At 45.1% G+C, this 15,936-nt stretch overlaps 3 protein-coding genes across 3 annotated transcripts; 2 read left to right on the forward strand and 1 right to left on the reverse strand.

Moving 5' to 3' along the window:
* Nucleotides 1-2,661: 2,661 nt before the first annotated feature.
* BDZ99DRAFT_475712 (uncharacterized protein) lies at nt 2,662-3,024 on the forward strand (the record flags this gene model as incomplete). Its single annotated transcript, XM_033722008.1, has 1 exon — nt 2,662-3,024. One exon carries the CDS (start codon nt 2,662-2,664, stop codon nt 3,022-3,024), a length of 363 nt encoding a protein of 120 aa, XP_033577800.1.
* Nucleotides 3,025-5,088: 2,064 nt separating this feature from the next.
* BDZ99DRAFT_441433 (uncharacterized protein) lies at nt 5,089-8,839 on the reverse strand. The gene is made up of 2 exons (XM_033717766.1): nt 6,480-8,839; nt 5,089-6,430 (listed from the first exon to the last, which is right to left on the reverse strand). Exons 1-2 carry the CDS (start codon nt 8,727-8,729, stop codon nt 5,252-5,254), a joined length of 3,429 nt encoding a protein of 1,142 aa, XP_033577801.1. The 5' UTR covers nt 8,730-8,839; the 3' UTR covers nt 5,089-5,251.
* A 253-nt stretch (nt 8,840-9,092) lies between these two features.
* BDZ99DRAFT_462145 (uncharacterized protein) lies at nt 9,093-9,843 on the forward strand (the record flags this gene model as incomplete). Its single annotated transcript, XM_033719778.1, has 2 exons — nt 9,093-9,472; nt 9,665-9,843. Coding segments are annotated over exons 1-2 (425 nt in total), but the record flags the coding sequence as incomplete, so codon positions are not given.
* Between the last annotated feature and the right edge of the window lie 6,093 nt (nt 9,844-15,936).

The following is a 15,936-nucleotide window of genomic DNA, read 5'->3' on the forward strand; positions in this document are numbered from 1 at the left end:
AATATCGTATTTCTCCTCAGCACGCCTAGTAACAAAGATCTGGCCTCCTCCGGTTCGAATGGACGCTTCATCGGTCCAAATTACTGCTGCCCACATCTCGGGAGTCCATTCCAGATGAGAATAGGCCCATTTAAGACGGGCCTCTCGCTGCTCAGGCGTGATAAGGGGCTTCTCTGTTGCAACACGCCGGAAATAGCCCTCTTTTTCAAATGCCTTATATAGGGATCGCTTGCAGGCAGAGACCCCCTCTAGCATTGCAATCTCCTCTAACGGCTTCCTTCGGTGGATACGATCAAGCTTAGCCCGGGCAATAAGGCGCTGTCGAGTTGGAGTATCAAGATTCGGTTTTCTCCCTCTCTGTTTTTGAGGGGTCCACGGATTCTGGAGAGAGAGAGCATTGGATATAGTTCTGTAAGGCACACCAAGAGAGGAACCGATCCTTCGGTTATTCCAGCCAGCGTATCGAGAGAGGGAGAAAGCAATATCACGCTCTCGGTAGGAGAGACGGGTGCCCGGATCTCGAAGAATAGGATATTGAATTGGCCGTGGATGGTGGCCATTGTTCCGGCGTACAAGATTCGGCATTTTTATGATATAAAATACAAGGGCCCCTGCCGTTGTTTTATATTATCTAGCTATTCTGGTGGCTTCTGCAGATTTATAATACGCTTACTGTGGCTAAAACAACGCCAGCGCTAGCAGGGAGCGCAGGCAGCCCGCTCAGGTAGCCCCCTTGTAGGACATACGCTACTCTTGCAGAACGGGGCGATGTTCCTCTCTCTACGCTCCATTATTGTGACAAGGGACGACGCTCAATAGAGGAAAAGGCCCAAAGCCAGCAATACCTGACCCCAGATGAAGAGAAAGCTGTCATTAAATTCTTATTACTAATGTCTAATCTCGGGCAGCCAGTGCGCATAAAGTTTATACCTTTGCTAGCCTTTTGTGTCGCCCGCAACCGATCAACGAATAAACCAATCAAGCCTCCAGGCAAGAACTGGGCTCGGGGCTTTGAGAAACGCCATCCAGAACTTAAAGCTAAAACCGTCAGGGCGATTGACTGGAAACGACATGGGAATAACATATATAATAAGATTGTAGAGTGGTTTAAATTGATCGGAAAGGTGCTACAGGATCAGGATTTGGCTATTCTGCCCGAAAATGCCTATAATATGGATGAGACCGGAGTCTTGCTGAGCATGCTCGGTTCTATCAAAGTCCTCGTAGGTAAGGATGACCTGCGAGACCATAGAGGCGCGGGTGTTAAGCGGACAATGGTGACTGCTGTTGAGTGCATCAGTGCTGACGGCAGGCGGCTGCTCCCCCTCATAATCTGGCCAGCTTCAACCCACCGAAGCAACTGGACCACATACCCAACCCCCGGATGGCATTATGGGCATTCTGAAAATGGATACAACGACTCCAAGATTAGCTTGGAGTGGCTTACGCGTGTGTTTGATCCCCAAACCAAAGAACGGGCCAACCAGAAACCACGGATTCACTCAGGTTAAATTGATGTGAACTCTGATTTCTATAGACGTCTAGCTAGTTGTATATATACTAGGGGAAGGAAGGGGGCCACCCCCAGGGTGGCGCGCTAGTAAGTTCAGATGAGCCCTGCACAGCTGAGGCTTCAGCTCGGTTCTCTACAGCTGAGATTTCAGCTGGGTTCTCTACAGCTGATGTTCGGAGAGTAGCTTTCTGGCATATGAGTTGTTGATCCTAGGTTGTAGTGCTGCAACCTGAGTGATTCTAATAATGGATGGCTTCGGGACACACGAGACGCTCGAGGTCTTAGAGTTTTGCTTTGAAAACAACATTATCCTATGCCGTCTCCCCTCTTACACGGTAAGTAAGGTTGTAATACACATACACTCCGATGCCAGATTTCCTGAAAGACCACTCAACTTGTGGATTCAAGACCGCCGGTCTAAGTCGCGATTGCACAGCGAGGATCTAGTATCTGTCATACCCCTCCTTCAAGCCCTCTCACCTTCACCATCCCCACGCCCTTCTCACCCCTGGCGTCCTAGCCAGCGCAAAGTCCTGGGCATCTTCACCCCTGTTCGTAAATACCTGCTAATGTGTACTACCACCTAGTCTCACAAGCTCCAGCCCTGTGACGTTGGAGTTTTCGCACCCTTGAAGGCAGCCTATCGCGACCAGGTTGAACTACTATATCGAGGAGGTGTAGATGTAGTTAGCAAGGAGCATTTCACATCTCTATACAGCCCTGCAAGGGAAAGGGCATTGACTAAGAGGAACATCCTAGCCGGGTGGGCCGCAACTGGTTTATTTCCATTCAACCCAGAGAGAGTACTCAGACATACACCGAGGCCCCCGGCTCAGCTTACCGTTTCCGTTCCAAATGCTAATGAGGTGGTGAGGTCGCAAGACGAAGTACCGCAAACGCCTATAACGCCAGTGACAGCAGAGGGTCTTACACTATTACACAAGTTGATCAAGTAGGATGCTCATACGTTTGATGAGGTTAGTAAACAGCGCCTGGAGAGACACGTACAGAAGCTCGCAAGTGCCGCCAGAATATCCTTTGCGGAAAACGCCCTGCTTCGGGATCAAAATCGACTCTTGGCTAAGATAAATGGCGAAGCCAAAGTTCGCCGATCGACCAAGTCATTGATCCTAGGGAAGGCGAAGGTGATGAGCTATGAGGACCTTAGTGAGGCACGAGCAAAGCGTGCTGCTGCGAAAGAGAAAGCTATGGAGGCACGAGCGAAGCGTGCTGCTGCGAAAGAAGAGAAAGCTGCGAAAGGCGAGAAAGCTACGGCGGGCAAGGGAAAACGCGGTCGTCCGCGCAAGAATCTTGCGCCAGATACGAGTTCGCCAGAGGTGCAGATGAGCGAAGCGCCAGAGGTGAGCGAAGCGCCAGAGATGCAGATGAGCGATGCGCCAGAGATGCGGACGAGCGAAGCGCCAGAGCTATACAGGGACCTAGTGATGATAGATCCACGGAGGGCGCAGGTGACAGAGCCATGGAGGGCCCCAGTGGCGCGGATGTATTAGTACGGTATTAAAGCACAAGTGCCGCGCCCAAGGAACTGAGATTTTCCAACAGGAGTTGCGTAGGTTTTGTAGGAATAAATGAAGCAGTTACCAATTGGTATATTTTTTCCGGGCGCCTGTATGTGACCGGCTTCGCACAGCCGCGGAGCTGTCAGCTTAGCGTCTGTATCTTACGGTATTAAAATCTGGATCTACTGACGTGAAGTGTGGCGCACCCAATATGTGTTTGTCCTGTTTGCATGTTCTATTCTAAGCAGCCATAAGTTCGGATTCATCGTCCACCACCCCATTGCTGCTTGCTGCTGCCTTGCACTGGCGCTCGCACTTGCTGAGCTGCACCCCTTCCCAACAGTCAGCTAACATAGATAGAGCGAGTCGAGTACTTGCCGAAGGCCTTCCAGAAGGCATGCCGAACATATATGCTTCCCTAGCTGCACATGGCGATGTCCCCCTCTCTACCCTCCATCATCGTGCCCGCGGACGACGCTCGAGAGAAGCCAAAGCCCGAAGCCAACAGTACCTCACCCCGTACGAAGAGAACGCCGTCGTCGAGTTCTTGTTACATATGAATGCACTTGGACAACCTGTGCGAATGACCTATTAGCGTAATCCTAAGGTTGGTAAGCCCTGAGAAGTCGCTTTGCACAATGGTCGTAGATTCCGGGAGTTTCGCCGAGCGGAGAGAGGGGTCTCAACCTTCTTCCGCCTTAGCGTGATGTTTTAGCGTACCTCGGCATGCTAACGCCACTTTGATTTCATACAACCAAGGCTGTGAACATGCCTCAAGTACAAGGCATCAGAGCCAGTTTCAGCGCGGAATCCTGGTGAAGTGTGCCCAAGTTGGCCTTTGGCTTGGCGTTATTGTCACCAGCCATATACCAGCCATATGGCGACTAAAGGAGGATGATTTATGCAATGTCGCCACGCCAATCGGTACCTCCTAGTCTAAGCGAGACGATCTAACGTGTTCTACATGCATGTGGTGGTTACAAGCGAGTGGTGGCGCTTAATTTTTGGTGCGATTTGGACGTTTTGACACCCCAGCAATCTCAACAACCATAAAGTATTAAATAAGATTATATGAATGCATATAGTATTTAGCTCATTTCAATGGCTAGGCAATAGTTTGGAGTGATGTGTCTCTGTAATTCTATTATATCGTAGATGTCACGGCTTGAACGGTGAAGCTTGCTGCACAGCGTAACACGTGATGTTAGGACCCGGCGAGAGGCCTTGTTGCAAGGGCCTATGCGAGCCTTGGCAGGAGTATACCTGCCGACCGCCGCCCTGCCTCCTTGTAGCTCCTTGAGCTACGTCTTGTTATTCAACCCGCCTGCCTGCCGTGCATTATAGAACACGTAGTGAATTCAGTTATTACTTCTACCTACCTGCCCGAGCTAGCTAGGGCAATCCTGCCGCCCGAGACCGTGACAATAGGGACGCACCTTACATTGACTTCAAACAACTCAAGCTTTTTGCACACATCGATATATCCCATAATTCTATCTAAGTTGTGTGCTGTAGCCATCCTATAGCCCTTGGAACCTCTTGCACGGAAAAATTACGTTTGCATCGTCGCCTTCGCGCCTGATTTGCGGATAGCCTTCTTTCATGGCGTAACCGAGTTCCGTCGCCACAGCACCACTATCAAGCTCCCATCACTCCTGATGCTCATAAAAGGGCCTTATTCGAACTTTAGAACCTCACTACCATATTGAGAAATCGGCATCAGCCTTGTGGCTGCTGTCGCACGCAAATTCATGCAAGGTCGCCGCCCTGGTCGGTACTTTTGATCAAAGCACTTACCGGCTCTGGCTAGTACAAATGCCTCCGCCCGTCTTACATAATCATCACAACGTAATTTACTTATGTTATCCAGTAAGCCAAGCTTGTGGCTGAGTGTGGCTGATCGGGGCCTTGGTACCCACCTTGTGTCAGGCATCATTAGCCCAAGCACGTGATTTGCCACGGTACAAGAAGGTACTTCTCTACCACAGCTTGAGCTAACAAGGGTGTGGCATGAGCGGGTCGGCAACCTCCCTACTAGCGTACGTAGTTGAATTTCCACACTACTCTTGCTACTATAGATCCAGTCGCTTCTAGAAGCTTCGACTATAGAGTGGCAAATATTTCAGGTATATGTTTATGCTCTGCCCAGGACCCTCTATGAAATAGAGAAAAAAAGAAAAAGAGATAGTAAAGAAATGATTGAATGCCTCCACAAATACTACTGAACCCCTTCCAATTTATCAACCTCAACGTTACATATCAATACCCTTCCAGATCCAACTCCAATACCAATCGTCTTTCCAGATACTGCTGAACATGATGGCCGATACTCCGAGGGCAGCCATACCAAGTTCTCTAAATCGTAGGTTATCCATGCTCCATCTGAAATCAAAGCCCCGCGTTGACATGGAGGACTTTGGGAATCCGTCGCACTTAGTTTCACATGAGGAGCTCTATTGAAAGCAATTGTACCAATGTTGGTGTGAAGATCCATGCTCTCAGAATCGAAAGATATGTTGAAGAGTACTATGCCAATACAGAGCGTCTGTAGGCACTCGCCGCTGCTGGCGTCCCAGATTTTGACCGTCTTGTCGCACGACGCCGACGCGAGCCGGCCCAAGTCGGGAGAGAAGGCCACGGACATGACCCAGCCGCTGTGGCCTTCGAGCGTCTGCAGGCACTCGCCGCTGCTGGCATCCCGGATCTTGACCGTATTGTCGAACGACGCCGACGCGAGGCGGACGGAGTCGGGAGAGAAGGCCACGGACATAACCGGACCGCTGTGGCCCTCAAGCGTCTGCAGACACTCGCCGCTGCCGGCATGCCAGATCTTGACCGTCGTGTCGTCCGACGCCGAAGCGAGGCGGACCAAGTCGGGAGAGAAGGCCACGGACGTGACCTCATCGCTGTGGCCCGCGAGCGTCTGCAGGCACTCACCGCTGCCGGCATGCCAGATCTTAACCGTGCTGTCGTACGACGCCGAAGCGAGGCGGACCGAGTCGGGAGAGAAGGCCACGGACCTGACCAAATCGCTGTGGCCCGCGAGCGTCTGCAGGCACTCGCCGCTGCCGGCATCCCAGATCTTGACCGTATTGTCGTCCGATGCCGAAGCGAGGCGGACCGAGTCGGGAGAGAAGGCCACGGACATGACCCAGCCGCTGTGGCCCTCGAGCGTCTGCAGGCAAGCGCTCCACTCATCGCTCATCACTGGCTTTATCGCAATCGTCTTCGGCTCTTCGTCTTTGAAAAGAACTCTTGTCAAACTGCGGGCTGGACTAAACAAGAGTGCAGACATATATGCCTGAAGAGGACTAGTCTCTATTGACCACTTGTGGTACATAATAAATCGGCGCATATCATGAACTAAATCGAATAATGAGGATGCACCTCCTCTTCCCTAGATTGTGTCAGTACGATTTGAGATGGACAGCGCTACTAGGGATTACCTGAATTAGAGCCTCGAGTTTCCCCATCGAAACGATTCCACCAGCCATGTTTCTGCAAAGGCTGAGAGCTTCCAACCAGTAAAGGTACTTCTTTCTCAAAAACTCATCGACAGCGCCTCCATCCTGCAGGTCGGCACCGTGATCGGGACAGGGGTTGGAACTCCAGTCACAGATGTGGTCCACCCAGTACACGCATGAGTAGCGTGATGTCACCAATGGATCTGGATCTGGCGTTTTGACCCGCTCGATAGGGAATCCAGGTGCATATAAGTCGTACATGTCTCGTCGTAGCGTCCCAGACATGACCTGGAGTGATCTCGAGAAGATGACGTGATGAGCCTCTCCTATTCCAGACGGAAAGAGATAATGGACTGCATTTGCGAGTAAATAGTCCTTTGCGGACTGATGCACAAAGTAGATAATCCCTTCTCGAATAGTGAGAAGCGAACCACAAAGGCCAACGATATCCCGCAACGACTCTGGGTCATTAGACGTATCCTCAAGCACCTCAACAAGAGATGTCAGTTCTTCCAGCGTGATAGGTCGGTATACGACCGCGGTTGACGCGAGTATCTGCTTGCAGAGGTCCGCGTCCTCTGAACTAGATATCTGCTCCATCATACGCTCGTAAAGAGAATCAAGGCTAGGTGGAAACGCATCCAGTTTCGCAAGAGCCTTCCATCGTGGTATCTTCGCAAGATTCTGGCAGACCAAAGCCACCCAAAGGAAGGTATCGTTCCCGTTGGAGGTCAGATGTTGTAGTACGGCCGCTCGAGTGCGCTCGTCGTACTTCTTTAGCTCTGCTAGTTGTTGTGTCTTGTGCTTGATGTAAATACTAACAGCCGTAGAAACTGAATCTGCGTTCAACTCGAGACATAGCTCCACCTTATGTCCTGCCGTCTCTAGCCGTTCCTTAATGTTGGGCCAGTTGCGGCTAGAGACGATCAACTTGACACGAGTAGATACTGAAGAAGTATGGATGAGAAAGTCCAACAGTTTCTGCAAGTCTGTTACGCATTCGTCGAGCGCATCGATAATCAAGTAGGTGTTATGCAGGTTCGGGTCTCGTAAGATATTTGTGATGATCTCAACCAAGGCAGTCCAGGTGTTTGCATCCTCGAATAAGCTTTTTCCAGCGTGATCGTACTCCTTCCGAATATGCGAGATGAGCGAAGGCTGCTGGTCGACGAGTAAGTAGATCAGGCCTCGCAGTACGGCTGTGGCGTTGTTGATTCGAGAGTCAGTAGCCTGAAGAAAGAAGTAGGCTAGATTCGTTGTAATATCTGACTTCTTCAGCTCGTCGATGATGCCGCAGAGCAACATGGTCTTGCCCTTGCCGGGATCGCCCTTGATCCATAACAATCGACTCTCATGGTCGTTGCGCCATTGTTGAAAGTCGGAGTGTTTGAAGATCCAATTGTACGAGTCCTTCAGTAGGCCACCCTTGGTTTCCTCAATGCGCTTCTTGTCATGGCGGGGATCGGTGAGGCGTAAATCTTGGACACATTTCCCCAGCTTGTCGATCTCTTCCTCAAGTCGTTTAAACGCACTCGCCATCCCTTCGCCATAGCGAAGAGTTATGCGGACGTCGAAGATGCCGAGTAGTGAGTACGCTTTATCTTCTCCGACCTTGGTCTCGCGGCGTTCTATCCATGAGAACCGCTCATTGACGCTAAACTGCGACAAATGGGATCCTTGAAGTGCCGACGTGGGAACACCCGTTATCTCATGAAGTTGTTGTTTTAGCGAACTTTTGTCACCAAGTCGCTTGCCTTCCTGGGAGAAAAATTCAACCAAGGCCGGCGCAAGAAGCTCTTGGAGCGTCCAGCCGCGAGTGAACCACGTACTTTTCCGGAATTCTGATTCCCAAGTGTCTATTGAGCCCACATTCCTTTTCCTCTTCCTCGTCGAAACATCGGACAGATACACGTAGCATCGCGTCGCGTCGCGGTACCAGCGAAACATCGAGTTGATAGCCTGCGAGAGTTCAGAGGAATCTGCCTTGTCGATACAACAGGTATCCACCCAAAAGTATTGTAGGCCATTCTGTCTCGCTTGTTCTATACAAAACCGGAGCTTCTTATATCCAAGCTTTTCCTGCCCAGCGCCTTTTGTCAGGTCTTCGAAGGTGGGCTCCTCGGTATCGTCGAGCCATCTGTGCGAAAGTATAGCATAGGGAGGGATTGCATTATTGTCAACGAAGTTTGTAATCGTAAGCTCTTCGCTGTTGCTGTAGCGCAAGAGTCGCATTGTCTCGTATGGACTTCTAACGATGGCGACAAGTGGAAATATATGGTTCGTCTGGGCTCAGGTGCGAACAGGTGAGCAAAATACAGGAGTGGAATGACCTACGTGTCAGTCTGGAGTATCATATCCTAACCACAGTGGTTAATAATCGAACAAGCACGTCGGGAGCACCAGACAAACCATTAAATCAAATTTGGAAGCGAGGTAGCCTGCTATTCAGGCAGTGCAAGTTGCGGCTGAGCGCGGAGTGGGGTGAGCTTAGCCACGTGATGCTTCGAGCACAAATGCATTGCTCAAACACAGGTAGCGCTAGCAGGGAGGTTGCCGACCCGCTCATGCCACACCCTTGAGTCAGCTCAAGGGATGCGAAAACTTTCGAATTGTTGAAGAGGAGGATATTCATCTCGGACATTCTTTTACTCGAACCGCGGTCGCTCGCTTAGCTAGTTCCCGCTGCAAGGCGGTCCGTGCGGACCACCGAACGTCGTGCCGGAGCCCCGATGGCGCCGTCAGACTCCGACTACGACCCGTCGACACCACCTCCTGCGCCAGCCAAACGTACCAGGAAGCGAACAGTAAAGGCGCTTGACGCCCTGCAGCAGCTCCCAACAACGAGAGCAGTACCGGGTCGACCTATACAGATAGAGGGCAGAGCCACGGCATTGCCGCTACCGCAGAACGATGAACCAAATAGCACGCAGCAACACCCAGCGCACTATGAACTACCGCCATTTCCTACCAGACACGTGTCGATCTCCTCCGAACGAGCTCCTGAGGGAGCCAGCGCCGGGATAGGGGAGCTGGCAGAACTTATCGCGAGCCTAAAAGAGACAATAGCACAGCAGAACAACATCATCGGGAACCAGAACAAGATCATCGAGGACATTTAAAGCAACCGCGCAATATTCCAGGCAGAGCAGCAGCATCTTAAAGACTAGATTGTAGAGCTCCAAGAAACCATCGGCTCTCTTCGAGCGCAGCTCGACACCCTTTCGATCGAACCGCCGTCAACGCAGACATGGGCGTCGGTCGCAGCCAGCGGACAACCAGCGAGAGCAGGCACAATACTTTTGCGATTAATAAGCACAGGCTTAATAGACAAAGAGAATGTAAGACAGTTAGTAATTAATATAAGCCGGGTAAGAGATAACACAGCAGAGAAGGTAGCTACTACAGAGGCGGCCAAGCAAGCCATCCAGCAAGGCATGAATAGGGTCGAAAGACTCGCGGGAACCACGGTTAAGGGGTTCCGCGTGTGGCGAGGAAACAAAGGCACAAGGGTAATTAAGTTCTCGGTAGATAAGGATAAAAAGGCAGCAGTCTAATAGATAATAGCAGACTGGCTCGAGCCAGCTTTACCAGGCGCAAGGCTGGTAGGGCCTAAGTAGTACCTAGTGAAGGCAGACTGGATTAAGGTGGCACTAGCAATAGACGCGGAGAGCGGCAAAGTAAGCAGGTTAGCAATAGAATAATTTAGCACGGAGAATAGAGTAGAGGTGTGCATAATGCAATAGCTCGGGCGACTAAGACCCAGCGGACAGCATGCGTTGGTGGTGATTAAGGTGGCGATAAAGAAGGAGGCGGAGAAGCTGCTAAAGTCGGACAGCGTGATATTTGGCGGAGGCGGTATTATAGTATCGCCGTTTAAGGAGCGGTGCACGCCGGTGGCCTGCTTTAAGTGTAGGCGGTTCGGACATAGAGCACGCAACTATATACGGCCGGAGACGTGCGATATATACGGGCAGGAAGGCTATCTGCAATATAAGACAGTTAACCTGCGCTGCGTTAACTATTAAGGCCTGTATCGGGCGTTGCTCTAATAATACCCAGCGTACAGGAAAGAAATAAACAGGATTCTTACGCGGCAGCGCTATAAATAGGGAGTTCCGGATCCTGCAGGCAAATATAAGAAGAGGCAGGGAAGCGCAGCACGCGCTCTATAACAACGCGGCACTTACTAACTTTCAATTTATTCTAGAATAGGAACCTGGATACTTTTTTATAGAGGGAGAAGTAGTACTATATAGTATAAATCCACGCTAGATAATATATATACTATATAGTAGGCAAGAAGGATAATATCTAGTCCAAACGTGTATTTAAGTATTTAGAAAAGTAAAAGCTATATAGCTATATATAGACTTAGCGGATATTATAGCTATAGTAGTATATATAGGCGGAAGAAAGCTAGTTATAGTATTAGTATATATTCCGGACCTATTCTTATTAATAAGAACTAGAGAGGAGAATATAGAGGAGCTTAGCAGCAGGCTATATATAATTAATAAGTTAGTATAATAAAAAAAACTGCGCAACCCGCATATTAAGGTAGTAGTTACTAGGAACTTTAACCGATATAATCCGCTGTAGGGAGAAAGCTATATTAATAGTATAGTAAGCTAAAAGAAAAGCGCGCCGATTATTAACTTTATAGCGGAGCTGTTACTATAAAGCCTTTTACTAGCAGGCGTAAGTATATTTATTAGTAACGCAGGACGCTTATTAATAATTAACCTAATACTTACAACGCCTAGACTAGTAGAAAACTTAGTTAAGTGCTTAATCTAGAAGTATAAGTATAAGTTAAACTACTAGGCTATATAAACGCGCTTCTGTATTAATATAGAAAAGAAAAAAGGTTAGAAAAAACTGCTATTTAAGAACGCGCTATAGAATAAGATTAGATAAACGGTTAAGTAAAAGAAAAAAGCAGGCTTTCCTGTAGAAAATATTAATAAAATAGCAATCCGGCTTACGTAGTAGGTAACTAGAGCGGTGGAGGTATACTACCTAAAAGCGCGGCCGTTGCTATATATAAAGCGGTGGTGGGATAAAAACCTTATAGCGCTAAGAAAGTTATATATATACTAGAAAAACCGAGTATATATAATATAGCGGCAGGGAAAAAAGGATATAAAGCTGCGCAGTATAGTAATAAAAGTAAAACGGCTGTTCTACCGGATAATCTATTGCTACCGGAAATAGCACTAGAAAGCTTTTTTTAATAATAGCAATAATATATAAAAGGCGGCTAAATACCTAGATTTATAGGTAAGCAGCTTATTTACTAAAGTGCTACTAATTAAGAAAACTAGCTAAAAAAAAGGAATTGCTATAGAAGATAATAAGATTAGATAGGAGCTGCTTTAGGCGTTTTTCCTAAGCCTAATACTATATAAGCAGGAGAAGGCGCTAGCAACGTATAATTAACTATACTATAAGCCGATTACTAAATATAAGGTAAAAGCAGCCGTTTTTAGGGCGAGCCTAGATAAAGCGCTAGGAAAGAACGGCCTACTAGTAAAAGTATAGAGAGAGCTATAGCCGGTTCTAGGTAATAAAATTATGCAGCTGTTTATAAGATTGCTTAAAATAGGAAAAGTGCTAAAAAAGTAGAAAATCGCAAAAATTATACTACTGCAGAAGCCGAAGAGAAAGGACTATATAATAGCTAATAACTACCGGCCGATTTTACTATTGCCGACGCTAGGTAAAACGCTTAAGTTATTAGTAGCCGAAAGGATAGTATACCTAGTAGAGGAATATAGCCTTCTCCTAAAAACGTACTTTAGCGTATAGAAGTAGAGGGCGATAATATATACGCTGTTATACCTCTATAAGAATATATTTAAGGTATAGTATAGAAAAAAGACACTATTACTAGTATTATTTAATATTAAGAAAGCGTATAATAATATAGCTACTAAGCCAGAAATTAGAAAACTGCAGTAGTAATAGATTTTAGAAAAAATTATATAGTAGGTGCAGGACTTTTATATAAACTAAAAGGCGTGCATTTTTATTAATAGTATAATAATAGAGGTATAAAAGCTTCCGCAGGCAGGTTTTCTCTAAGGATTAGCACTTACTTTAATCCTATTCCTATTTTTTAATATAGATTTAGTGCAGAGCGTACTATAATATAGTAGCTTAATAGCGTTTATAGATAACTACTTAGTATAGGTTATAAAGCTATTAGCAGAGGAGAATATATAGGTTATTTAGAATAAAGTAGTTCTAATATTAGAAAAGTAGAAGCGTATAAGCAGGGCTTAGTTTAAAGCTGCTAAGATAAGCTTTATCTATTTTACGCGATATAAAGCAGCAGGTAGGAATAGTATAACACCGCTATAGTTTAAAGAACAGAATATTATACCTATAAATAAAGTTAAGCTCCTAGGTATAATACTAGATAAGAAACTAAAATTTAAGGTATATTTTATAGATAAAGCAGGCAAGGCGATAAAAGTAGCGCTAGCGCTGCGCAGAATAAAGGAACTATAACCTAAGGCAGTTAAGTAGCTAGCGCAGAGTGCGGTGCTACTAGTAGCGGACTATATATCGCTAGTATAGTACCTAATTACAACGTATAATATAAAGCAGCTCCTACTATAGTTATAAAGGATTATAGCGCAGGCAGTAATTAAAGGATTCCGTACTATTACTTTATTAGTAGTAGAGGTAAAGGCAGGTCTACTTCCTATAGAATAAAAACTGCGGAAGTAGATAATCGCGTTCTAGGTATTAATTTATAAGCTAGGCCTGTTATATTCCTACTAAATACTTAAGCAATAATAACTATATATAAAGTATTAATTACTATTTATAAGGGTAGCAGAAATATATATAGAAGTTCGGATAGATATAGTACTAGAAGTTAAGCCGTATATATACCCGCTATAGGTAGCTCGGCCTAAAATAGTAATATATAAGAATAAAAAGCGGGCGTAAGCTATTACTAAGAACTACTAGCTAGGATAAGTAGACGTATATATAGATATATTAGTACAAAACAGCAAGGCAGGTATTAGGGTATTTACCAGGCTATTATAAGTATATATTTTAAAAACAGTAGCTAGGTTTAAGCAGGCGGACGCGCACTTTACTAAACTATTAGTAATTAGTAAAGCCGCTAACTAGCTATAGGGCCTATTTTATATAGCGCTTAATAGCAACGGCCAGCCTATACTAGCGTTAAGTATCCGCATCTTTTCTAACGCGCAGTCGGCGCTGCTATTAGTGCGCAGTTAGCGAGCCAGTACGTGTTAAGGTGTTGTAGCAGAGATTATTAAGAAACTATAGATAACTAATATTACGCTATATTAGATCCTAGGATATACGGGGATTAAAGGAAATAAGCAGGCTAATAGACTAGCAAAGGCAGTAATAAAAGAAGAAAGCAAGTAGCTACTGCAGCGCAATAGTAAACTATAGTATTTAACACGGCTAGTATTAAAAAGAGCTAATATAATAGCAGGACCGCCCCTACTAAAGTAGGCAGAAACGGGAAAGTTTACGCGGAAAATAGATGCAGCGTTCTACCTAGGCAAGTTAGTAGAAATATACCGGCAGCTAAATAGCACCGAAGCGGCTATTCTTACGCAGCTGCGGACAGGTAAAACGTTTTTTAATAAGTATCTATATAAAATTAAGGTAATAGATACAGCGGCGTGCGATTGCAGGTGTATAGAATTAATAGTATACTTTTTCTTTTTATGCAGGCGATAGAGGCAGTAAAAAGTAAAGCTATAATAGCAGTATAAATAGTAATTCGGAGAGCTATTATATGCACTAGGAGAGTACTTAAGTAGATAAAAGGGCGGGTAGAGTATTAATAGACCGATTAAGTACTAGAAGCCGGATATAGAGTAGGAAATAATTAACTTAAGTTAATAGATTAATTGATTTGATTTAGTTTAACCAAATTAATTAATTAATCCGAAAAGGTGGATTTTATTAATTAAATCAACTTTAAGGCATTAAATTAATTAATTTAATTAGTTTAATTAATTCCTATTTACGGAGCGTAGATAAAGTATCCTATAGAGAGCCCACCTAGCAGAAGTGCTTACTAAGCAGTCTCCTAACCCTAATTTTCATCCTAACTTATATTAACGCGTTTAATACTATACTATTTCTATATAATATTGCACCTAGTAATAAATTAGAACCTTTAGAACGTATAGTAGGAAGTTATCGCACGCGTAAATCGAAAGAAACCTCCCTATAAGGTTAATTCTATGCGCGCCGAAGTTAATACGAATAAACACGTCGAAACACCTGCTATAAACGACAACAACGTTAATAATAACAACCTATATAAGAACCTTAATTGGCTATAGGTACCGTATCTGCAGAAAAGGCCTTACGAAACCTTATAACCGTTAAAAGTAAGCTAGATTTACGCGTACGGTTAGCCTGTTTACTATTAAAAGCAGCGCTAGAAGTTCTAGCTCTGCAAGTACTGCTATATATATAGAATACCTAGCGGCGAGTTTAACGTTAAAAAGGCTACTTTATTAGCTATAGCTTACCTAAGGCGGTAATAGCGTAGCTATAGGGTTAATAAAAATAGCTAGATTAACTTCTCTACTCTAAACTAGATATTAGTATTAGCGATAATATAGTTCTAGGGTATTAATATTCTATAGAATATAGCTAATAAGCTAGCGGATAGCTTTAATCGGGCGAAGTTTCTACGCGCTGTTTAATACTAGGTTGCTAATAATAATTAGGCTTTACGCGTTATTAAGAAGCCTGCCTTCCGCAGTATAATTGCTGCTGCTAGACCTATTACCGAATTAAGCCTATAGAAAACCTATTATATACTTTAAAAATCTATTATAGCCGAGTATAATTCCTATATACCCGCTGTAATTAAACACCTCTAGCAGGCAACTAGCCTTATCTATATATTATTCGATAATTAGACTTTAGTTAGTAATAAGCGTGCGCTTACTAGAATATATATATATTATCTAAACGAGAATAGCCGGCTAGAGAACTACTTATTAGGCCTGCCTATTTTTCTAGGCTAGCACTTAGGCAAGAATATTACGAAAATAGTTAGCTTAATATTACAATTATTTAAAATTAATACTAAGCGCCTTAGCTACTTTATACTTAATAACGCTATAAATAACAATACTGCTTTAATAGTAATAGCCGATAAGTTTAAGTTTAGCATCTCCTAGCGTTAGTTACGCTATACCTGCTATATTTTTAACTTAGCTGCCTAAGCAATTATATAGGGTAAGGATAAGAAGGTATTTAAAAGTATAGATATAAATATACGGGTAAAATTACGTTTCTAATCTTATTACTATTCTATATTACGCTAATAGTAATATAGGAAAAAGAACTGCTAATAGTAGAGTAGAGGAAAGCCGGGCCTATTAGGGTGCTATTTAATATTATATTATCTATTAGC

This window comes from Mytilinidion resinicola (genome assembly GCF_010093595.1).
Source record: "Mytilinidion resinicola strain CBS 304.34 unplaced genomic scaffold BDZ99scaffold_8, whole genome shotgun sequence".
Lineage (NCBI taxonomy): Eukaryota > Fungi > Ascomycota > Dothideomycetes > Mytilinidiales > Mytilinidiaceae > Mytilinidion > Mytilinidion resinicola.